Below are 23,972 nucleotides of genomic sequence, written 5' to 3'. Positions count from 1 at the left end.
TAAAATTTGTAACTTTGAAGTTCGCTTCACAAGGTCACAAGCGCGCGGGGGGGGGGTGGGGGGCGGGGGGGGAAAGAGAGACCATCAGTACATTTGATCCCATCCATTAATAATTCCTCCCCTCAATCCCCTTTTGTGGGACTCTCCAGTGTCACAATTGTCTGCCGGGTCGGGTGGATGTCTTAAAATAATTTGTGTCTGTCGGTCTGTGTGCGTCTGTCTACGTCTGTCTGTGTGTTTATCGATGTCTGTGTGTGTGTCTCTGTCCGTCTGTGTCTATGTGTGTGTGTGCGCGCGTGTGTGTGAGTGTGCGCTGGCGCCCAGATCCATGGCACGCGTTTTTATTGATCCTGTATGTCACAAAGGGTTCACTAGCAGGTTGGGGGTGGGGGTGGGGGGGAGTTGGGGCGAGAGGGGAGAAAGAGAGGGTGGGAGGGTGGAAGGCAAGGGGAGGACTCTCCTACTGGCTGTGAGTGACGACGTGATAATGGAGCATCACAAAGGTTCAACCGACAGCTGTTGACTTCACAATGCGTGACCCCCCCACACCCCCGTGTCCCGAGAGAGAGAGCGCGTGCGTCCCCATCAGTTTGCCAACTGTGGCTGTGCAACACGCAGCCCAGCTGATCGCCTGGCTGGTTGGCTGGATGATTGGCATTGCTCTGGGTGTGATAATGGCCGGGCTGATCTCCCAGCTCTTCTTTGCTAAGCGCCCCCCTTACCACGATCACTGCGAGACCACCGGCTGTCGCACGTGGCCCAGGGTCCGCACGGACACCGTCCCCAACGACTTGACCGGGCTTTCGGCTAAAGCTTGGTGCGTCCCCCACTCGATCCAGGAGTCCAGTGTCTCCGCTCTGCTCGATAATTTCCTGGTCAGAGCCTTTCTGGTGGCCTTCCTCATCATTCTCATGGTCCTCTTCTTCAACTTCCTGAAGAAACGAAAGGTCTCGTGCATGTTAAGGGTCAGTCGCTCGCGCCCGCATTGAAATATAAAATTGTAATAATAATAATCCGAATCCTTGCATTTGATACAGGGCCTTATCATGTCATCGACCCGGCTCACGGTCAAAGAGGAAAGTCTTGAGAAGGACCTTGAAGGAGGCGAGGGAGGCAGATTTCAAAGTGTGGGAGTCAGCCGTTGTGTGCAGGACAGCTCCTGTCAGCTACTTTTGTGCCTGAGGTTAAGACAGACCGAGCTGCTGGAGGGGGATATTTGAGATCTCTCTTCTGCCCAGCCGTGCGCAATTGGCTGCCGCCTTTCGCCCGCAAAATATACAGTCAATTCACGTTACAGTATATACAGTGAAGCGCTTTGAGATGTCTCGAAGACGCAAATGCACGGATTATTTTATTATTATTATCTGTTCGCACTTGTAATGTAAACGCATTCCGATCTCTCTCGGAGCGTGGGGTAATGATAAGTTTCCCAGACGATGTCGCTCTTCAAACGCGAGCTCTCTGGATACATGTTAAGAACTTACTTATTGCACACGGTTATTTATGTGTAAACCATTTAATGCCTACAAATACACATAATAATAATAATAATAATAATAATAGTCACTATACGACACTTTACAGCACTTTGTGACCTCTTCCCAACCTGAAGGTCCTGTATCAAATGCAAGGATTATCGTTACTGTATTGTTGTTGATACTGTCGTTTCCAAAAAGTCCGGTGGAAGCATAAAGCGCTGTTGGTAATCCAAATTGGTATCTTTACAGAAAATGTGGGACAAGTACGCGGGGTACCTAAAGATCGGACCCTCCATGGACAAGAACTATCTGAAGAAGGAGAAGAAGAGGAGAGAGATCAAGCGTTTCCGCAGAGGGTTGGCCATCCAGGAGAAGATCATGAGGAAGCTGCAACAGATGGAGATGAAAATCCGGGATATGGAAGACATGATTATGAAGTTTGCCAAGAAAATGACTCGCCGAGTGACGGAGTCCGAGTGCACGAGCCGGTCGTCCAGTTGTATCTGTTCGAGATGCCACACGCCAAGCCCCTTCAGCACCGAGATGGACTCCCACCCCACCACTGAGAGAGAGAGAGAGGACAGGATATGCTGACGCACGACGCACGCACGAACACACATCCACCAAAAAAAAAACCTTTCTGATAGAGAAAATTATAAAGTATAATTTACCTATTGTATGACAATCGCCACAGTAAAATGTTTCATGTCCAGAAATGGCACGTTTTATTATTTCAGCTTTCTTCTCATTTGCTATTGATTAGAGGAGTGGTTGGACTCAGTTAATAATAATAATAGTAATAATAATCCATGCATTTGATATAGCGCCTTATCACGTCTTTGAGATGTCTCAAAGCGCTTCACAGAATATACTGTAAAGTGAATTGACTGTATATTTTGTGGGCAAATAGAGCTCTCACTTCTGGGTCAGAGGGTTTGAGGGTTTACGTCTCGTACTGGGACTTTGAACTCACAGTTTTTTGTCTGACATAGTAGTAGCGGGGTTAGCACTGGATTGAAAAAAGTGCTATCCTTTGGATAATAAGACATTAAAACGTCAATTAAAACGTTGACACTTGATAGCTCCAACAAGGGGATACTGTTACTCGCACATTGATGAAGCGGGATGGAATTACAGTAGATAGCTCCAGCCCCAGCAAACCGACACAAATAAAATAATAATCCTTGCATTTCATATAGTGCCTTTCACATGGTGGGGTGGACGTCTCAAAGCAATTTGCAGGCATTAATGTAATGTGTAGTCCTGTAGCTCAGTGGTTAGAGCACTCGCTTTGCAAGCGAGAGACCTGAGTTCAATTCCAGGCAGAGGGCGAAACCTTGGGCAAGTTTCCTTACTCCACACAGAGCCTAATAATAAACCCTCCAAAACCAAAAACAATAATAAATTGGTCATTTTCAATCCGCGACTGTTTGTGGGACATTGCTGTGCGCAATTGGCCGCCGCGTTCGCCCACAAATATACAGTCAGTTCACTTTACAGTGTGTTCTGTGAAGCGCTTTGGGACGTCCTCCCGACGTGAACAGCGCTATATCAAATGCAAGGATTATATTAGTGACTGTGCAGACGACTATGTTGCGGGGCCAATCGTACTTTACAGAGACCACCGAAGCGCTTTGATGCCACAAAGGCGCTGCATCAAATGCGAGCGCGACGGTTGACGGTAATCCTTGCAATTGTTTGGGATAGCATTGAATTTGTTATTTACAACAACAACAATAATAATAATAATAATCCCGGCAATTTGTGACAGCGCCTTATGGCGTCTTCTGAGCCGTCCCAAAAGCGTCGTAAAAGTATTGAACCGAGCGTACGACGCGTCTCCTTATTATTTTCAACAATAATATTAATAATAATAATAATAATATAATATTTTCAATAATATGAATGGGGGGTCAGAGAGTGGACCACCTCCAGTAGGAGGTGGTGGTGGTGGGGGGAAGAGAGAGAGAGTGACACCAGCCCCAGTGGAATGGGGGGGGGGGAACAAATCGCTGGGGCGGAACCAAAAAAAGGGGGAACTTGCGGTCCACCCGGAGCGACATCAGCGGAGCGCAGTCCGGGGCGGAGGCGGGAGGGACACCGACGGAATCGCATCGAAAGAGAATCAGAGCGTCGCAGAGAGAGAGGGACCGTCACCGCCACCGTCACCGTCACCACCACCACGACATCATCATCAACATCATCAACATGGAGCCCTGGGCGGAGCTCGGGGCCGAGCGGCAGATCTTTTACTCGGTGTTACTTTTCTCCTGGGCCGTGTACATGTGGGAAGCGTACCTCGCCCGACGGCAGGTGAGAGGCGACCGCCCCCACACACACACACCACCTCCACCATCACTCCCCTCACTCACTCACTCACTCCCCCCACCACCACTCCCCTCACTCACTCACTCACTCACTCCTCCCACCACCACTCCCCTCACTCACTCCCCCCACCACCACTCCCCTCACTCACTCCCCCCACCACCACCACCACTCCCCTCACTCACTCCCCCCACCACCACCACTCCCCTCCTCCTCCACCCTCACACTCCCCTCCCCCCCACCACCACTCCCCTCACTCACTCCCACCACCACTCCCCCCTCCTCCACCCTCTCACTCCCCACCTCCTCACTCCCCTCACTCACTCCCACCACCCCCTAATCTCTCCCCTCCTCCACCCCCTCACTCCCCCCTCCTCCACCCCCTCACTCCCCTCCTCACACCCCCCTCACCTCCTCACTCCCCTCACACCCCCTCACTCCCCCCCCACCTCCTCACTCCCCTCCCCTCCACCCTCTCACTTCCCCTCCCCACCCCCTCAGTCCCCCCCACCCCCTCAGTCCCCTCCTCCCCCCACCCCCTCACTCCCCTTCCCCTTCCCTCGCCCCTAGAGATACTCCCCACCCCCTCACTCCCTTCCCCCCACCCCCAGAGATACCCCGCCACCCCCAGAGATACCCCCCCACCCCTCACCCTGCTCCCCCATCTTCCAGAGATACCCACGCCCCCACCCCTAGAGATATCCTCACCCCCCCTCCCACACCCCTAGAGATACCCTCATCCCCTCACTCACCCCCTAGAGATAGCCTCATCCCCCCTAACAGATACCCACCCCCTTAGAGATACCCTCATCCCCCACCCCTAGAGATATCGTGCACTCTCAGCCCAAAAGATTCTGCCCGTATATTTCCCCCACCCCTCCCAAAACACACACATATACCCCACCTACCTCCATACCAGGGACCCCCCACTCTGAGACACCTCTGCCCCAGATACTCTGATGCCACACATGTTTTTTTTCCAAAAAAAAAATCAATTCGCTAAATCTTCTGAAATTTGGCACATTTCAGGGGTCAAACCTGAATATGGTATATTTTGATATCGTACCTTATCGTTTCATTGAGACTTTGAACCTTATGTCTGTTCCTTTGCGTTGTGCCTCAGCACAGTGCCATGCTGGTGTCTGAATTGGAAGTCATCCGATGTAGAACTCTTGACGCTAAAATAAAAAGTACATTTTTTTTTGGTGTAAAACCCAATTTGTATCAATAGTAATCTGCTTAGAGTATGATGGAAACCTGTATTGGTTACCGCGAACGGACTGGTTTATTCATTGAATGAATCTGGGGTTCAGAGATTCTCAAAATATCCAGTCAGTTCACTTTCCAGGATATCCTGTGAATCGCTTTTGAGACGTCTCGAAGGCGTGTTAAGGCCCTGTATAAAATGCAAGGATTATTATTTTTCTCGGTGCAAACTATATCTGCCTGACCCGCTGGGAGTCCCTCGGTAAGTGGTGTCTCCGCAGCTGTTGTGATATCAAACCGTTTCACCAGTTTCAGTTTTTATGCAAATAACTGTTTTTTGGGCAGATTAGAGGAAGTATTTATTAGGCAACTGCGATAAGCACGATTGAGACTGGGGCAGTCTTCGAACATTTCTATAATCCTTCTGTGGCTTCAGGGAACATTGGCTCCCTACGTGCAGGACATTTAGATCCAAGTCAATGTACGAAGTACTGGAATAATCGGTGGCTTCCCCCCCCCAAAGACAACTTGCGAGCTTCAGAGTTTTAGGTTTTTTTTTCATTAAATTCTGTTACGAAACGCAACAAAAAATACTTTGCAAGGGCGTAAAGTGGAACTTGTAGGTTTATTAATCAGTGGCAAAAAAAAAAAGTTCACTAATCTTTTGGATTGAAACGAGCAGGGTTTCAGATCAATGCTAATGTCATCGTTTTTTTTCAAAAGAAGTTCTTCACCGAGTCCTCTTCGGGTCTCGCTCTCTGCTGGTCAATTCCTGTGCGTCAGTGGCTCATCCAGTAGTTGTACTAGTATACACGAAGAGACATTGTGTGAGTCAGACTATCCTTGGGCGATATTGCTTCCTCTCTCTTCAGTGTAAGGCACATTGGTAAATCATCAATTTCTTAATGATGCTTTCAGTTGCAGTGTCCTGGGTTAGCACACTGAAGGCGAATGGTAATGAAAGGCTTGGGTTTTGCTTGATGTTTGAAAGCTTTGCTGTTGGAGAGCTTGAGGGGTGGATGAAGAGCAAGGGAGCTGGTATTGAACGGGCAATTGCTGAGGCGGGGCTCATCTTGTTTGGAAAAGGGGGTAGGAGTGATGCATGGGGACGCGGGAGTACCGGAATAATATCAGGTAATGCTTCTGGGAGTTCCACTGAAAAGGTGTTGAGTGTTTTCTCTTCGACCGTGCCTTTGCTCATCCTCCTACCACTATCCACTCCGCCCTCCTATCCTCCTAATCCCAACCACCAGCTCGGGTGTGGATCCCTGACTGTCCAGCGCCTTGGGACGTGCTCCTGACGTAAAAGACGCCAAACAAATGTAATTTGTTGTTGTTTGTGCTGTAAGTGTCCATGTTTGATGTTTGAAAGCTTTCCTTGTATCCCTTTTTCTGGCTCTTTATGAAAATCTTTCTCCCTCTTTAGCGCAAGACTTACAGAAACACTACATTGGTCCCAGAGGAGCTGGGGACGATCATGGACTCTGAAACCTTTGAGAAATCTCGCCTCTACCAACTGGACAAAAGTACCTTTGGATTCTGGTCTGGCCTTTATTCTGAGACTGAAGGAACGGTGAGTAACATCGGTGTACTTTAACCTGCGATTGTATTGTGTACTGCGGCTACTCTTGTGAGTAGTGGGTACCCATTCTTAAATTGCAGGAGGTAAGATGAAAGATTGTTTTGTATAGCACTTTTCACGTAGGGACGTCCTGTCGACATGAAAGGCGCTATAGAAATATAATTTTGTAGTTTGTCACGTGAAGTTTTGGGTGGGGTGGGGACGGGGTTAAAATGGCCCAATCTGCCATTGAATTTCATTTTCTCTGCCTTTCCTCGATGCTCCTCAATCCCTTGACTTCCCAAGTATCTAGCCATCTCCTTTTTAAACATCCCATTTAGTTCCGCCAGTGTGGCATTCTATCTCAAGAAATATTTCTGATTTATTGCATCTGCATGTGGCCGGTGCCATTGCCTATTTTGATTACAATCATTCTCCATTGTTTCAGCTGATTCTGCTGTTGGGAGGAATCCCTTTGCTATGGCGAGTGTCTGGACACATGACTGGGCGCTTTGGGTTTGGCCCTGCATATGAGGTAATTAGCGTACAGTTTTGTTATTATTATTATTATGAATTACTTATAGTTGACGCACAACAAACAGCTTTATTTGTGCGGCATGAATTGTAGACTGCAGATTGTTCTGGTCAAATATCAACTGCAAATGTCCAAAATCATGCAGATGACTTTGTGCTAAAGTCCTTTTTCCTTTTGAGGATCATTGCAGTGGCACTGTTTTACAATGAATTTAACTTTTCAAATGTTTCCTTTTCTTTTATACTTGACAGATAACCCAATCCTTGGCGTTCCTATTCCTTGCTACCTTGTTCAGTGCAGTGACTGGTCTACCCTGGAGTCTCTACAATACGTTTGTCATTGAGGAGAGGCATGGCTTCAACCAGCAGGTCTGTAAAGGCAGCAGATTTCTAAATGGCTACACATAACGGTTTGCAAGTTGCGCCACTCATTCAAATATAAATTGGATGTCGGGAGAAAACCAAATTATGATCTATATTTTTAATGGTAGTTTATTCATTCTTAAGAACATAAGTAATGCAAGACCAAAAAAAGACAAAGCTCCACTTGGTTGCATGCACATATGTCCTGAACTACCTATGTACTATATCCCATAATATTATTTCCTAAAAAAAAACTATCTAATCTGTGTTTGAAGGAATCGACACTTCTGCCTTCAGATACAAGGAATCTCGTACTTTGTGTAAACAGAATATGTGTATCTTTTAATCTGGCAAAGTCTTCCAATGTTATTTTCTGGGCTGATCGCATCGCATTTTCGTTTGGTTTCCGCAGACGTTGGGATTCTTTTTTAAAGATGCCCTGAAGAAGTTTGCAGTGACTCAGTGTATTTTACTCCCTGTGACTTCGCTGCTTCTGTACATCATCAAAATCGGTGGAGATTATTTCTTTATCTACGCTTGGCTTTTCACATTGATCGTCTCCCTGGTGAGTCTAAAGTTCTGCTTTTTCATGTTTTATCATGTGCCCTTATTCAATTTTTCTCCCCTCATTTCTAACTCTTTCCTCCTCTTTCGCGCTGTATGTTTCAGGTACTGGTGACCATTTATGCTGACTACATCGCACCATTGTTTGATAAATTCACTCCACTTCCTGAAGGGGAACTGAAGGAGAGCATCGAGAAAATGGCCAAGAGTATCAGCTTTCCTCTCACCAAGGTTTACATAGTAGAGGGTAAGGCAGTGAAGCTCCATTGGTTTCTGTGACCTGCTCTCAGGCTTATTAATAGGCAACCTGTGACGGCGGAACATCTTTGAATGCAGCAAGTTGCCTATTGATGTGCAGTCCACTGTATTGCTGGTTGATATAAGTACATTTAATACCTTTGGCTTTGCTACATTCTACATGACATTGCTACCCAGGTTTAGCTGTTTAAAACTGTCTCATCTCCTTGCGTAATATGAATTACGCAAGGAGATGCGACATGTGACAATGCAAGACCTTTATAAAGGCAGCGCTCCTGAGTGGCAATAACTGGTCAGAGAGCTGTATAGCATTCCCTATCTAACAATAGCAATTATTCATCTCCAGGACACCAGTACTTCCCCTGAGAATTGACAAACATACAGTCAATTCACTTTACAATCTATTCTGTGAAGCGCTTTGAGACGTCGAGAAGATGTGAAAAGCACTATATCAAATGCAAGGATTATTATTAGTAGGTTTATGTTTTTTTAATATATTAAAGATCACTTGGTAACTCGATGATCATCTTTCATGGATTGTCTTTTGCAATTTTTATACCTGATTAAGCCTCGCGTCAGCTTGGCTCAGTTGGTAAGCGTTCTTGTCTCTGGGTTATGATTTTCAAGCCCCACGTTGGCACTTTGAACTCCTAGCTTAGTCTGATTTGGAAGCACTGCTGTCCTTCGTTTGAGACATTTACACCAATGTCCTCTCTGCCTGTTCAGGTGGATGTGAAAGATGCCATAACTCTATTCGGAAAGGAAAATGGAGTGTCTTAACAGTGTCCTGGCCGACAGCCCTCCAAGTAAATTGGCCATTCACTTCGTGCCTGTCTGTGGGACATTGGTGGGTGCAAAATGGCTGCTGTGTTTACTGAAAAACTCCAGTTGTCGGGGATTTTCCGTGCAATGCTTTAAAATGTTATGGCATGTTCTGGAGGCTGTATCCGAGGAAAGGATTAACATTTGAATCCTGCTGTAAGTATTCATTCTCTTTAACTAGGATCGAAAAGATCGTCGCACAGCAACGCCTACTTCTACGGATTCTTTAAGAACAAGCGGATCGTGCTGTTTGACACTCTGCTGGAGGACCACTCTCCGCTAAACAAAGGGGCTGTCGACGAGAACAGCTCTGATGCCCCCACAGCTGCAGGGGACGGCGGTGAAGCCGAGGCATCGGAGGCCAAGCTCAAACCCAAAGTAAAGTTGCCCGTTGAGTTTCTGATGCCGGTGCAGGGCTGGGACGCTGAGACCGAACGCTACCGTAATGTGCCGTGCAGCAGCTCCACCCGATGCGACAACGCGATGAGGCGCTTTTATCAAATGCAAGGAATATTATGATTTCAGAGCAAAATCTGTGTTCCTTTTCAGAACAAGCGACAAGGTTGCAACAACCAAGAGGTTCTGGCTGTGCTCGGGCACGAGCTTGGACACTGGAAACTGGGTCACACAGTCAAGAACATTGTCATCAGTCAGGTAATCCGTGGCTTACAAAATGTCCCCATTAATTACTTTGAAGGAGACTTTAAAGGATGTAAAACATCCATCTTCAAGGCCACAAGTTTTTGATTTAAAATAAATACATGCATGCATACATTCCGAGCGTGGGATGAAGAAAGTAGCGCAGCCTGATGAATCCTACACGAAAGATGGTTGTAAAAGTGTAAGTTGTTTGTAGGATCAAATGGGCAGAAGTGACTTTGATCCTTTGCTGATCTGGAACTCTCATCAAATACATGTCCCTCCTTCCAAAAATGTTACCAGCCGCTAACAACAACTTACACCCGTATAGCGTCTTTCATGCCGGGAGGACGTCGCCAGGCTCTTGAAAGTCAGGAATTTGGAGCCGAGCTGGGGGTTGTGATCAGGAGGGTTGGAGGGTAGGGAGAGTGGGGGTAGGAGGGTGACCGAAGGGCCTGAGACGGAGTCCCAAAGGCAAACAGCATCGGCGATGATTGGAATTGCGAGCGTGTGCAACCAACCATGCCTTTCATTACAGGTGAATTCGTTCTTTTGCTTCTTCCTGTTCGCTGTCCTCATGGACAGAAAGGAACTCTTCTCCGCCTTCGGCTTCTACGACAGCCAGCCCACTCTCATCGGCTTGATGATCATCTTTCAGTTCATATTCTCGCCCTACAACGAGGTGAGGTCACAGCGTTCGGCGCCGTTTTGCTCTCTTACAGCTTTGTGCTGAAAAGAGTCGCTAAATCAGGTTGCGTTACGATCTGACATGGGGATGGATTTTCTATTGAATTGCAGGTGCTGTCGTTTTGCCTGACTGTCCTGAGCAGAAGGTTCGAGTTCCAAGCTGACGCATTCGCGAAGAACCTGGGAAAAGCGACGGATCTGTACTCGTCCCTGATCAAACTGAACAAGGATAACTTAGGCTTCCCAGTCGCTGACTGGCTGTATTCCATGTGGCATTACTCACACCCTCCTCTCCTGGAGAGACTCCGTGCCTTAAAGGACAAGAAAGAGGACTGATAATATATTTAAAGTAAAACGAGAGCAGGAAACGGTTTCTCTGGCCTCGGGAGGAAATCTGACTTTTTTTTTTGATTAATTTTAATTTCTCATTCCATTGAGGATGCAAACTCGCATCAAGAGAGTGATATTGATGGGCATTGCGTGATGATCTGAATGCATTTAGCTTGTGTTACCAGGGAGTGGACCAACTTGTGTTTGAGCAGTGGAGGACTGTTATCATACTTGAAGTTGCTGTGTTGTTGTGTTAAGAATGCAATAGCACTTGAAGTCGCCCAGACCTATTTACAAACCCACCTGCCAGGCTCGGTAATACAGACTGACAGTAACATATGCCGTCAGCCACAGAGAAGGAGTGCTTCCCTACATCCAGCTCGCCTCAGTGTGGCAATGACACCTGAAAAGATTCCTCGGAAACTGCTTTGTGCCTGTAGTATGTTGTGTTAGAATTAGCGGTAAATCACGAGTCAATTTTAATTTCATAGCTTGTCTTTTTTGCTATGCTATCACTTGCAACTGTGCTGCGTTCCTTGACTTTGTTCCCACCCCAGTCTTTCTCTCTCTCTCTCTCTCTCTGACACAGACGTAACTAAGTCCCTTTAAGTTTTTTGAAGCTGTCCCATCAACAGATAAGTCGAAGTGAGCAACGAAACATATCCGTAACTCCAAGTTTTACACTAGTTACTACAATCCTAAGTTTTTTTTTGTTTGAAATCTGGCACCTGGAAATTTTTAGCAAATTACCTTAAGCTTCGAAAATGGTTCTGCTGCCCTCATTTTATGCAAATAGATAGCGTGAGTGCATTTTGTCATCCACTTCAATTCTGCTTTGAGCCTGGATTCTTCTTTCTCGGAGAGAAAAACTCTCAACCTTTTGTTTGTTTAAATGCCGCTTGCAAATCAAAAACACAAAGTCAATTCACTTTATATTTTTTACCAAAAAAGACGAGAAGGAAAGCCAGGTTATACCTTAAATCAGCATTGTGATAAACACACCTTTATTTAGTGCCTGTGATGTAACGTGTATTACTTTTTTTTGAGTTTGTCTTTGTAAAAAAAAGAAGAAAAAAATTTCAGATGAATTTTGTGGATTTAAATGAACGTGCACATTCTGATAAGCCGAGGACGTATCCCAGTTCATCTTCCTCTGTTTATTTAAAAAAAACCTACCAAACTGCAAAAATATTACAAGTGTGAAATAAATGGCCTGAATGGGTGGAGTTTGAGGAACACAAAAGCCTTTGCTGTTTTCTGTGTATGAATTTGTACCTTTAATCCTGACAATTGGTGTCCCAGTCTGCGTTCAATATGTGTTGCTAAGAGTACCACAACAACAAATTACATTTGTACAGAGCATTTCACGTTGAGAGGACCCCCAAGTCGCTGAAATACAGTGAAATGGCGGGACTTTGTGGGGGGGGGTTGAAGAGATCTGTCAGGATCTGCTAAACGGCTGAAACAGGTCTGATGGGCTGAATTGCATCCATCCATCCATTCCTGTTTTCCTTTGCTGGATTATTTGGAGTATTGTAGTTTATAAAGGTGAATTGATGAAAGCGCACAGTTGACACTAACCCTAACACTAATCTTTGCATTTCATATAGCGCCTTACTACGTCTTCTCGGCGTCTCAAAGCGCTTCACAGAATATATTGTAATAAATGGCTGTATTTTTCTCCACCTCCCATCCACTCCACCAATACTGCCCCCCCCCTAACGTGTGTCATCCTTCAGAGCTGGACGATGGGTCGGTTTTGACATTGCTAGTGCTTATGGAGCGTTTTTATTGCTGTGGTTTTATAACCCGTCTTTCTGAAGCTGCTGTGCACGTTGTAGCCATTAAATTGTAAGGCAAATAGGACGGTGCCTACATCTGCTTAACAGAGCAGGTTACCCTGAGCTTAGTGCTTCCACGTAATGTTTTACCCATTGCTCTGACCCCTCAGCATATGCAAACAGTAAACCCCTTATTTTATGAACCATGCAAAGTCGACTGGGATGGTCAAGTTCCTTCAAATCCAGAGAAGCAGACTGGGGTGTGGGTCAGACTAGTATTATAGCACACACTATGTACAGTAACCTGTCATGTGAGGATTATTTGGAGAATTGCAATTTACAAAGGGGATTGGTGTGACCTCTTTAATAAGAAGAATCCTTGCATTAGATATAGCGCCGTAATTAAATTGTTGAGACATCTCAAAGTGCTTCACAGAATATATTGTGGATTGACTGTATTTTGTGAGCAAAATGTGGCAGCCAGTCGCACCCAAGCAGTCTTCGATTGAGTGACCACTTTTTTTTTTTGGGTGTGGGTGGGATTATTACATTACAGCTATCCACAAATCAACTAACAACCGGGTTCCTACTTACTGCTGGGTGAACAGGCATTCGGAGTAAGGAAACTTGCCTAAGTTTTCGCCCTGTCCGGGAATCAAACCCGGGTCCTCTCACTACACTACAGGACTCCACAATCTCGTAGTATCCGTTAGGGTTTAAGGTACCAGGACACACAGCAATTCAGTATATTGAAATTAAAGTTATTTATTTTAGATATTTAGCGTTACATATCCTCCAGCAGTGCATCTGTCTGTTCAGCGCAGTTAATTTCGGAGCCGAAGGTATTGGCGATGCAATAAGAGCAGCTGCACATTTTGTGTTTGCGAGACGTCTTTAGTTTTCTTTTCTTCTTCAGGGAGTTCAGAATGGCTTTCAGCAACCCGATCTTTAGCTCCACGAGCTGCATCTTTTTCAGCAAAACCTTCTGGATGTTAATGCCGTAATGTAGCCGCCTTGTTTCATCAGCTGTTAGAGGGGAAAGATTGCAATGTTTTTCCTGAATTGAAAATGGCAAAAGGTCATTAATAATTTGGTTCTTGATTCTACAGCAATTTTTTTTTTACACACAGTAAACTCCCGATAACTCATCCCTGTCTCTGCCACTTAAGTCATCACACTGTCAATATCCCAGCTGCATTTATCGATGTATTTATACATGCACCTACATATTTATACTTCATATAAATTCTCCGCCTGACGTGGAAGGCGATTTACAAATGTAATTTGTTTTGCTGTACATATGCCTAACCCGCCTCTGCTGATAACTTGTCACTAAGTCCTTTTCCCTTGGAGGGGACAAGTTATATAATAATATAATAACAATCCTTACATTTAATATAGCGTCTTATTGTGCTGTTGAGACTTCTTAAAGCGCTTCACAGGATATACGTTAAAAGTGGATTGACCGTCTATTACTGTGGGCTAAACACGGCAGCCAATTGCGCACAGTAACGTCCCAGAAACGACCGTGGAGTGAGGGAGGAGCGATCGATTTCATTTTGTATCCCAATCGAAATAAGTAACGTTTTAAAAACACGCGTTTGCAAAGGGTGGGGGGGGGTGAGGTGGCGGGGGGGGTGGTGGGAGGGGGGGGCAAAGATAGGAATTTTTTTTTTAGTTCTAAAGAGTCAGCAAGAGAGCCCCTGAAAGGAAATTGAGTGTTTAACAACATTTTCTAAAGAGAGAGAGAGACACTGACCTTGGCCGTGGGGGGTTCCACCCGCTTGGTGATGAAGTTAATGATGTTGACGATGAGGACAGACAAGCAGAGGAACAGAATGAGGTCGAGTATAATCTGCCCGATGGCCATGAGAGGCGACGGGGGCGAGGATGTGTTCATCCTCACACTGGAGTCGTCCTGTAACATTTCTATATCAAACATGGCCTAGGCTCGAGAGCTTTCACAAAGAACTCTTAAGGGGAGAAGAGAATATACATTGTTTTTTGAAAGAATTCTGTATAAAATCTCCTGTATCACTTCTGTGGATCCTTTCAATTCTATCTGACTGCAGTTCTGCAAATTTATTTTTTAATGGTGTTTCATGGCTGTGTAATGCTCGATCATCTTTGTTGTGTTATTTGCAATACACCTGACTTCTTTGAAGCCCCTCACCCCACCGCCACCCTCATCCGCTCTTGAAAGCTTCTCAACAAAGTGCTGAGTCGTCAGCGGTGAAATTCAGACGTGAATTAAGAAACCCTTGGGTTAGTTTGGAAGTTGGGGATGTTCGTGTGATGAATGTGAACATGGAATGAGTGCAGAGTGCACACACGATAACTTGCCTAACGAGCCTGTGCAGTACATTTGAGTCTCTCCCTCCTAACAGAAAATTTCAGCCTCTTTCATCCCTCCAAAGGATGAATCCCTCCTGACGCCATCACTGCGTTGTTTCAGAAATAGCCTCAGACTAAGTAATAGGCTTATTCCACACGAGTTTGAATTAACCTCCAACCTCGTTGCTCCCTCCCAGCTCTCTGCAGCTCTGTACCTAACGGGTGTGTTACAGTTAGGGTCCTGATCCCTGACTATCCAGCGCCTTGGGACGTCCTCCCGTCGCGAAGGGCGCTGCATGCATGTCATTTTGTATCGCATTGCGTTGTACAAGGACAGAAAACGTTCAGAGAAACCTCCCTCCCTGCACCCGTGATTAAGTTTATTCGTCAACTTAGTATTTTTGGGGTTAATCGATGGGTTGAAGCCAAGGCTCGGGGCCGGGTTGGAGCGTAACGTGAACTCGTTCTTCTGCAGACTGCTGATGTCACAATGAACAGACGGACAGACGGACACGGACGGACGGCTTTCCCGAGCAGGACAACCATTCCCTCAACCGAGGAGGGAGAGGGAACGTGCGCGGATGGCTTCCAGAGGTGGTGGTGGTGGTGGTAGTGGGGGGGGGGGGGTAAAACTCCCGTTCTTACCGATAGATTGACAAAAGAAATCCTGTACGACGTCTCCAGCGATCCCCGCGGCTGGAGACCGATTTCGTGCGCCAGATTTTTTGCTGTGATTGTTGAGAAGGAGCAGCTGAGAGATCGCTCGGTTTGTGGCGTCACAATGGGCGGTGTGTGGTCACGGCAACTTTCTCATGACCCTCACCCACAACCCCCCCCCCCACCCCTCTTATTCAGCTACTCAGGAAGAAGGCCCACCTATTTGACCCCCCTGTTTTTAGCTGGACATTGGGGCCTCTTTGATCGTTTTTCAACCCACCATTGAATCGGTCTTGGGTTTGAATCGGTCTCAATCCACGACTGTTTGCGGGACGCTGCTGGGCGCAATTGGCTGCAGCGTTTCACCCACAAAATCCGCAGTCAATTCACTTTACAGTATCTTCGGGGCAGTGCGTTGAGATGTCTCGACGATGTGACAAGACGCTATGTCAAATGCAAGGGTTATCATTATTAGCAATACAAAAATATACGCGGGAGACATTTTCTTACTATTATGTTACAAAGCAACATCTTGCACACGTGTGTGTGTGTGTGTGAGGTGGGGCAGTGGCTTGTCTTTCACCAACAGGATTTAGTAATAATTGGGGTTGTTAATCGGACGCTCTACTTTCCAGTTCCAGTGAGCGAAAAGCAGCAGCCAATTGCGCACAGCAGTGTCCCACAAACAGTGGTGGATTGAGTGACCAAATTATTGTTTTTTTTTAGTTCAAAGTCCTGCTTTTCTCAAGCTTGGAAAAACTTGATACAAGCAGAAGCTGAAATAGCGGCTCAGTCAGTGTCAGGTGCGCAAGCTGAAATATAGGCTTCGCAATTGCAAACTGGTAATTGTCCGCAATGGAGAAATGATCTTGCAATAAAACTGTCAGATCACTGGAGCCTGTTCCTCTCTCACAGTAAGTTACCTCCTGTCTAAATGGCAGTGGAAGGGTGCAAGTTCTGTCTGCAGTCACAGTGCTGTCGCACATTTGATCTGTTCCCACCTGCCTGCCAAAAAGGAGTTACGAGTAGGCAATTTGATACCAGGCTGCTGCCATAGCTGATTAAATTTTCATAGAAACTCTCTCCTCTTGTTCAGATGAACATAGCTCTTCCTGTATTTTAGCAAAATGGGAAGGGGTTTGAGTGACTTGAAGGGAAATACTGAGTGATGACTGTACAAATGGGTTACCCGGGGTGACAAGAGGGAATTGGTGTAGTTAATCGGCAAAGGAATTGAGGGATTATGAGTACGAGAGAGAGAGAGAGAAAGCGTGTGTATTTTGTATTTATTTACTGTTTTACTCTGGGACCCTCCAGATAGACCGTTCCTCCCGCACATTCATTCCCGTTCGATCAGTGTCATTGGAGTCCCGATCAACATCGAATAAAAACGAAGGGAGAGATTAGGAAAATATTTGTGTTGAGTTGATTGTTCTCAGCTGAAGGTAGGAGCTCGGTGCTATGATAATTGACCCTATATTATCCCTGGGCCGAGCCAGCAGTTGAGTTCCCAGCTCCCGAGGCCTGAAATTCCACCTAGTCTTAGCCTGTGACACCATTCTGCCCCCAAATTTAAGATGATCCCAGATTGCGGAAATTCCGAAATTCACTTTTCCATTAGCTCTTGTCTAAATGTGTCCTAGATCCCAATTAAGATTGGACCAGGCTCCCTCCACCCCCTCACACCCCCACCCCCTCACACCCCCACCCCCTCACACCCCACCCCCTCACACCCCCAACCCCCCCTCACACCCCCACCCCCTCACACCCCCACCCAAAGCGTGCAGCTCAGGCTCCACGCATAGCCAACGGCTTTGCCAATTCAAGACGTTTTGTTACAATCCGCAAAATCTTATTCAAGGGTGAAATAAACATTGAAGTGATGGGTGCAGAAAGCCTGGACCGTAAAGAAACCCTGTTTGAAAAAGTAACGGAAACTTTTAGGAGTTTAAAAAAAGTAAGATAGTAATAGTAATAATAATCCTTGCATTTAATATAGAGCCTTATCGCATCATTGAGATGCCTCAAAGCGCTTCACAAAATAGACTGTAAAGTGAATTGACTGCATTTTGTGGGCAAAACGCAATAATAATAATTGATCAATAAGATCAATGATAGTGATCTGAATTATTCTCCCGCCTCCACCACCGAGTACTAGTGATTGTGCTCAGTCTTACTCCTGGAACATTATTACCTCTTCTGGCTCCAGCCTCTGTGTACCCAGAGGGTCCTTCACAAGCCCTAATTTGTTAATGCACCCGACTACATTTGCTGAGCAAAACAATCGCTGTAAACATTTTCAAGTAACTAACTAACATTTGCAAGAAGACACAGTCATTTGGGATGTGTTTCGAAGCACCTTTTTCATAATGTAATTAAATCAATACAGAGTTCACAACTGGGAAATATGCGACGGGTAAATTAAAGAGACCTGACACTCTTCTCATTCCCAAAAAGATGAAGTAAAATTTAAACGCTTCATATAAGGAGTTAATTTCTAATAACCATTCCATGATAATTCGCTATTTCTGTCCAACAGGTAGAACTAATCGCAGAACGATTTGGGTGCCGTTGTGCAGCTCGCTATTCAGCAGAGCCGTGGTGCTGTTTTTGGTATTTGATATAGACGATAAGCAGCACAATGCCAGTCACAACACAGAGGGACCCACACACCAGGTAAGCAATGCCCAAGAATGAGTTCTTGCCGCCCATCCAGGATATCGTGCTGAACGTTATGTGCTTCCGTCCGTCGAAGCTCAGCACCGGATAATCTGGATACAATGGGTCAAGGCCAAAGTTTTTTGCTGTTAGGATGTCTTTACAGACCTGATGGATCCATCTGACATTTCAAGCCTTCCGTACGGTACAAGGCACTCGCTCACCTCGTGGTGAAACGTCACCGTGAGAATCCCACAGTGCTGTCAGGGTTGAGCTAAGAAGGGTCACAATGGATCCCTGCTCCTGCCCCACACCTGGAGGAGACTCAGTTTCCCTGCAGACGCCTACACAGCGGGGTGTGAATCCAATTGGGCTGCGGTCCCACTGTGACTCTTTGAAAGTGGCCGGGGACGGCCCACTGTGTAGTGGCAAAACCCTGCTCTTTAATAACATGGTGTAAAATGCAACGTTCCTAGCTGAACTCAATATAGTAACTGGAAATGCATAGTATTGTAGTATTGTGTCCCGCCGTCTCTCTCTCTCTCTGTATCTCGTGAGCTGTTTCCGGTGCAGGGTTCCCGTGACACACTGGGACAGCATGAGGGACCTCTCCCTGATTATAGGACATAATCTATCTTCTCCCCTTCCCTCCGCACGCACACCCCCCCCCCCCCTACATTTCCTTATGGAGGAATGCTGTTTGGAAACCACTCCATTTGAGACTTCCAAACAAACACAGTCATGGGACGCAGAGTAACCTGAGCTACTTTAGCAAATGAGCTCGGTTCGATCATAATTGAGATGGAGGAAACATTTCAATATGATTCGGTCTGTTATCTTAGCTCTCCCTCCCTCTCCCTCTCTCAACCCCCTCTATGTTTACACTGTCTCCAAGGATACTGTACGCTATCTCCAGGTCGTATTTCCCAACGGTCAGTCCCTCATCGATTCGCCGGTAGAGTTTGCGAAACGTGGGCAAAGCCGCGATCCGCATCCACACAATGAAGTCTTCGTTTTGGAAGCCGTTGTTTTGGGGATTCGTGTCTAGTTCGTAGGCAGGTCGAAGCCAGTTCAAAGGTTTGACGGTTCCTAGAATTGAATCGAGATAATTGATCGAATTGGCCTTGGAACGAGCTGACCGCAGAAATAATAATAATCATATCCTTGCATTTGATACAGCACCTTATCACGTCTTTGAGATGTCTCAAAGTGCTTCACAGAATATATTGTAAAGTGAATTGACTGTATACCCTGTGGGCGAAATAAGCCGAGATGAGCACCACACTCAAACAAACATTTTGGGTTTTGCTCGGCTGGGTGTCCAACACATGGAGAAACCCATTGGTGTGTCTCAAGACCTTCCTTTTTGACCGTGCAATCTGTCATCTTCCCTCCTCCACCCCCTCCCACTTGCACTCCACCCCTCTCTGATCCCAACCCACATTGTCCAATGCCTTGGGATGTCCTCCCGACGTGATTGGCGCGATATGAATGCAATTTCTTGTTGTTGTTATTATCCAGATAGATTATTGCGTGCATGCCACATACATATGGAAATTTTGCAAGTGTCTAGAATGGAATGCTCACTCTCCCTCTGGAGGGACACACCCTGCTTACCTATTTCCCGAGAGTATTAGGTGCAGGTTGGCAAGAGCCAAAACATGGGGATCCCAGAGTATGCTTTGGGGGGTGACTGCTGGAGTTGCCATTATGAGGTGGGTCGGTGGGTGGGAGTATTTGTATGGGTGAAGAGTGGGCTTTGTAGGTCACGTTGAGGATCTTGATCCACTTAACATATAAGCAAATGAAACTTACCATCAAATGCTGCCTGCAGAACGCTGTTATTGTTGGTTGTAACCGGGTTCTTGAATTTGACGTTGTAATCCGTCCACCAAGAAATTCCTTTGCTCTTCAGGACAACTTGAGAGCGATTGTTGTCATTCCCGACTTTATATAGGGTGAAGGAGTCTGGAAGAAAACATTCAGGGTAAAGATATGTGATGCAACGATTTATACTTACTGTTTTACTGTATTGTGCCTTACTATATTGAAACGCCTCAAAATGCTTTGCAGTAATTATTTTCAAGTCGAGTGATGCTTCACAGAGTATACTGTAAAGTGAACAAACATGAACTCTCCGTTGATACACAATACTCATTAACTCACCATTGAAAAGGCTGTTTGCAATGGCTCCACATGGAACAATTGGGCGTTTCTGACTGTCTCGGACAAATGGAAAACAGTAATTGGAAGGGTTCTGAGAAAACAGAGAAGCAGAGATGAAGGAAGTCATTTATTTCCACGGTTTGAACTGTTTGGAGCTTTACCGTTCCTTGAAAGACATTACCTGGAAATTATCTAAATCACCGAAAAGTTGGATATCGTCCCGGGAGATTACGTACTTCCGATTATTTTGAAAGAAATTCGATAATCCGTAGTACATGAAGATGGGCCCCTAGAGAGAAACACAGTATTCTCTGTGAGTGAACATTGATGGTGCCTGGTTTGATGATGACGACAAGTTAGAACTTTAAGCAGAGGGTTTCCATTCTCATTACATTCTGACTAACAAAGCATTAGTCCTGCTGCGCAGTTAAGTACTCAGACATATGGTCAGGTCTATTGGCCACTCCACCAGACAGTTCCTCTGTACTACATTGTCGGAAGTGAGGTCCTTCAGATGAGGTCACCTCTTTCACCAATACTCTCACCTCTCACCTCCACTCTCACTGCTCATCATCTGACACTGCCCCTGCACTATGTAGATACAGGTTGTGGTTGTTGAGATGTTATTCTGTACAGGTGGGCGTTGAGGATACCATGGCACTACTCGAAAAAAGGGAGTTTCTCCCAGTGCCCCACCCAACAACCCCCCGATAAAGTTGGTCATTCATTTTGTGTCTGTTTGTAAGATGTGTGTAAATCAGCTGCCGTGTTCGCCTACAGCTATGTCCGGTGAAGCGCTTTGACATGTCCTTCCCACATTAAATGTGCGACATCAACTGCAAAGTTTATTATTTTTTTAAAATCTGGAAGTCAAAGAGCAGTTACTTATTCAGATATGAATGGACTTCAGTTAATTACCTTCATCATCTGGGTCACCGTGAATCTTATTGTGCATTTGCAGTTCTTATTTGCATTCATACTGCAATTGTAGCAAGCATGCTCGCTTGTGTCACCTGTATAATCGATCTAGGAGAAAACAGAAAAGTGCAAACTTTTGGTTACACCTTACAATTCCTGGGTCATCATATCATTTGCACCAGACGCTTAATGCTTAACACTTGAGGAGTTCCATAGCATAGTGGTTAGCACGCTCGCCTCGCAAGCGAGAGGACCTGGGTTCAATTGCCCGACAGTGCAAAACCTTAGACAAGTTTCCTTACTCCACGCACCTCTGTTTGCCCAGCAGTAAGTAAGAACCTGGTTGTTAGTCGATTGCGGATCGCTTCCAGGAGCTAATAATCCCTCCAAAAAATGGGTCACTCAATCAATGACTGTTTGTGGGAAACTGCTGTGCACAAATAGCTGCCGCGTTTCGCCCATAAAATACACAGTCAACTAATTTGCTTTACACTATATTCCGTTAAGCGCTTTGAGACATCTCAATGACACAATAAGGCGCGATATCTTATTTCGCCCACAAATATACAGTCAATTTATTTTACAGTGATAACAGTAATAATCCTTGCATTTGATATAGCGCTTTTCACGTCGTCTCGACGTCTCAAAGAGCTTCACAGAATATGCTGTAAAGTGAATTGACTGTGTATTTGTGGGCAAAACACAGCAGCCAATTGTGCACAGCAGTCCCACAAACAGTCGTGGATTGAAATGACCAATTTATTATTGTTTTGTTTTTTGGAGGGATTATTATTATTAGGCGTGTGGAGTAAGGAAACTTGCCCAAGGTTTCGCCCTGACCTGCCTGGAATTGAGCCCAGGTGTCTCGCATGCAAGGCGAGTGCTCTAACCACTGAGCTACAGGACTGAGTGGCAATGTTTATGCCGTGGCCATAAATCAAGAACATTTATTTTCTCGCCTGACCAAAAAGGTTGGCCTCCACTGAAGATTAAGCAAATAAATGGTAGGAATGGATGTAAAAGGTTTCAGCCTGAGGATTAAATTACACCCCAACTCTGCATCTCTGCATCTGGGAACATTGGGATAGTTTGCTTTTACTTTCGGGTCAATACAGACTCCATAACGACCGATAACCTTGGAGGTGAGGATTTGTTCTCTTTGCCACTGACATTTTTAATGGGGAAACAAACAAACAAACAAACAAAAAAATCCTGCAACTTTAAGACCAATTTGTCACTGCGGGAACGCGTGAAACTGACTAAAAGTGGATGCAATACCCAGAACTTTAGTTAAAAACCCTAAATTTAGTTAAAAACCCTAAATATTAGCTCCTAGCTCCAAAGAGAAGGTGGGGGGAGGGGGAAAAGACAAATAATCTAGCTACAAAGAACCAGGAAGTAAGTGATAGGGGAAGGAGCAGGTAGGTAGGTAGGAAGGTAGATATGCAGGCAGGTAGATAACTAGTCACTCACTCACCTGTTTTTCCATGATGCTGTTGGAAGTGAAGTGTAACCCGAGTCCGATCCCAATAAATATCAACCCAAACACGATGAACAGAGGGAGGACATAACCTGCCGACAGAATGGGCTGCCAAGCCGGGAGCCTTTGCTGGGTGAAAGCTGTGTTGTCTGGTTTGTTGCTCTTTGGTGAAGCCTCCACTCTGTCCACAGTCGAAACCTGACTCACTGACATGGTTTAACTGAGTGAGATCTTCTTACCTGTGACAAGAGAGCGAGAGCGAGAGCGAGAAAGAGAAAGGGAAGCACACAACTTTTTAAGCTTAAACGAGTTTGCTGCAAGTTACTGAGAATTGCCAAGGAAAGAAAGGAAAGAGAGAGAGAGACAAAAAGAAAAAAAAACCTGATCACAAATCGAGATCTGATGTGTTAATTGTAAAGAGAAACGTTTTTTTTTAGTCTGTTGGGACTAGTGTCAAACGCTTTCCTTCTTTCCAGACTTAGACCCAACTCGTCACTGTTAACACACACCTACTTTTGGTTTGGAGGGCAGGATCACGGGATTTGCTGGTGTGTTGCAACATCCATCCACAAGTGGTGTTCTTTGAATTGTCAATCACCATAATTTTTAAAAAAATACACGTTATATATATTATATTATATTATATAGCCTTTACCCATCCAATTCTGTCCCACCACAAACTGATCAACTCCTTTCATTTAATTATCCCCTTTCTATTATTATTATTATTATTATTATTATTACAGGCAGAGAAAAACATTGACAGCATGTCTGGGAAATATTTACTTAATTAAATAAAAATAATAATAGGGTCACTCAATCCACGACTGTCTATGTGCAATTGGCTCCCGCCTTAGCCCACAAAATATACAGTCAATTCACTTCACAGCATATTCTGTGAAGCGCTTTGAGACGTCTCGAAGAAGTGATAAGGCGCTGTATCAAATGCAAGGATTATTATTCTTTTTTAAAAAGTCGCAAGGGAGAAACAAATCTCAATTTTAAAATATAAAATGTTTACATTAACATTTACACCAATGACAATAATACTGGGGTTCCCTCCTTAAAAAAAAACTTGTCTAAAAGTCAATAATCTAAAAACAATTCACTCAATTAGATTTTCTTTAATGACATCAATTTAAACACAGAAATAAAAGGCCTCTTCAGATTGTGTACGCTTGTTTGAGTTGAAAGGATTTGGGGTTAAAATA

At 45.2% G+C, this 23,972-nt stretch overlaps 3 protein-coding genes across 3 annotated transcripts; 2 read left to right on the top strand and 1 right to left on the bottom strand.

The window, feature by feature from the left end:
• Window positions 1-530: 530 nt before the first annotated feature.
• Window positions 531-2,164, top strand: LOC103179610. The gene is made up of 2 exons (XM_042338593.1): window positions 531-965; window positions 1,728-2,164. The coding sequence occupies exons 1-2, from the start codon at window positions 531-533 to the stop codon at window positions 2,070-2,072; spliced, it is 780 nt and encodes a 259-aa protein (XP_042194527.1). The 3' UTR covers window positions 2,073-2,164.
• A 1,385-nt stretch (window positions 2,165-3,549) lies between these two features.
• Window positions 3,550-12,005, top strand: zmpste24 (zinc metallopeptidase, STE24 homolog). The gene is made up of 10 exons (XM_042338809.1): window positions 3,550-3,791; window positions 6,436-6,582; window positions 7,019-7,105; window positions 7,357-7,473; window positions 7,880-8,032; window positions 8,137-8,278; window positions 9,293-9,489; window positions 9,661-9,765; window positions 10,289-10,432; window positions 10,549-12,005. Exons 1-10 carry the CDS (start codon window positions 3,687-3,689, stop codon window positions 10,771-10,773), a joined length of 1,422 nt encoding a protein of 473 aa, XP_042194743.1. The 5' UTR covers window positions 3,550-3,686; the 3' UTR covers window positions 10,774-12,005.
• Window positions 12,006-17,609: 5,604 nt separating this feature from the next.
• Window positions 17,610-23,310, bottom strand: tmem30b (transmembrane protein 30B). Its single transcript, XM_007894786.2, has 7 exons — window positions 22,759-23,310; window positions 21,282-21,389; window positions 20,545-20,652; window positions 20,364-20,454; window positions 20,013-20,165; window positions 19,098-19,286; window positions 17,610-18,310 (listed from the first exon to the last, which is right to left on the bottom strand). The coding sequence occupies exons 1-7, from the start codon at window positions 22,972-22,974 to the stop codon at window positions 18,123-18,125; spliced, it is 1,053 nt and encodes a 350-aa protein (XP_007892977.1). The 5' UTR covers window positions 22,975-23,310; the 3' UTR covers window positions 17,610-18,122.
• Between the last annotated feature and the right edge of the window lie 662 nt (window positions 23,311-23,972).

Source organism: Callorhinchus milii, unplaced genomic scaffold, assembly GCF_018977255.1.
Source record: "Callorhinchus milii isolate IMCB2004 unplaced genomic scaffold, IMCB_Cmil_1.0 Scaffold10, whole genome shotgun sequence".
Lineage (NCBI taxonomy): Eukaryota > Metazoa > Chordata > Chondrichthyes > Chimaeriformes > Callorhinchidae > Callorhinchus > Callorhinchus milii.
Note: the sequence above shows the minus strand (reverse complement) of the source record. Positions and strands in the feature narration are given on the sequence as shown.

Bases quoted from the DNA above. Each gene is read 5' to 3' on its own strand.
- zmpste24 (XM_042338809.1), top strand. From the start codon at position 3,687: ATGGAGCCCTGGGCGGAGCTCGGGGCCGAGCGGCAGATCTTTTACTCG. The intron at 7,474-7,879 runs GTCTGTAAAGGC...TGGTTTCCGCAG, and splicing joins GGCATGGCTTCAACCAGCAG to ACGTTGGGATTCTTTTTTAA. The intron at 10,433-10,548 runs GTGAGGTCACAG...ATTGAATTGCAG, and splicing joins TATTCTCGCCCTACAACGAG to GTGCTGTCGTTTTGCCTGAC.
- tmem30b (XM_007894786.2), bottom strand. From the start codon at position 22,974: ATGTCAGTGAGTCAGGTTTCGACTGTGGACAGAGTGGAGGCTTCACCA. The intron at 20,166-20,363 runs GTGAGTTAATGA...GTTTTCTTCCAG, and splicing joins TGCAAACAGCCTTTTCAATG to ACTCCTTCACCCTATATAAA. The intron at 18,311-19,097 runs GTATCCTTGGAG...CATTGTATCCAG, and splicing joins CGACCTGGAGATAGCGTACA to ATTATCCGGTGCTGAGCTTC.
- LOC103179610 (XM_042338593.1), top strand. From the start codon at position 531: ATGCGTGACCCCCCCACACCCCCGTGTCCCGAGAGAGAGAGCGCGTGC. The intron at 966-1,727 runs GTCAGTCGCTCG...GTATCTTTACAG, and splicing joins AGGTCTCGTGCATGTTAAGG to AAAATGTGGGACAAGTACGC.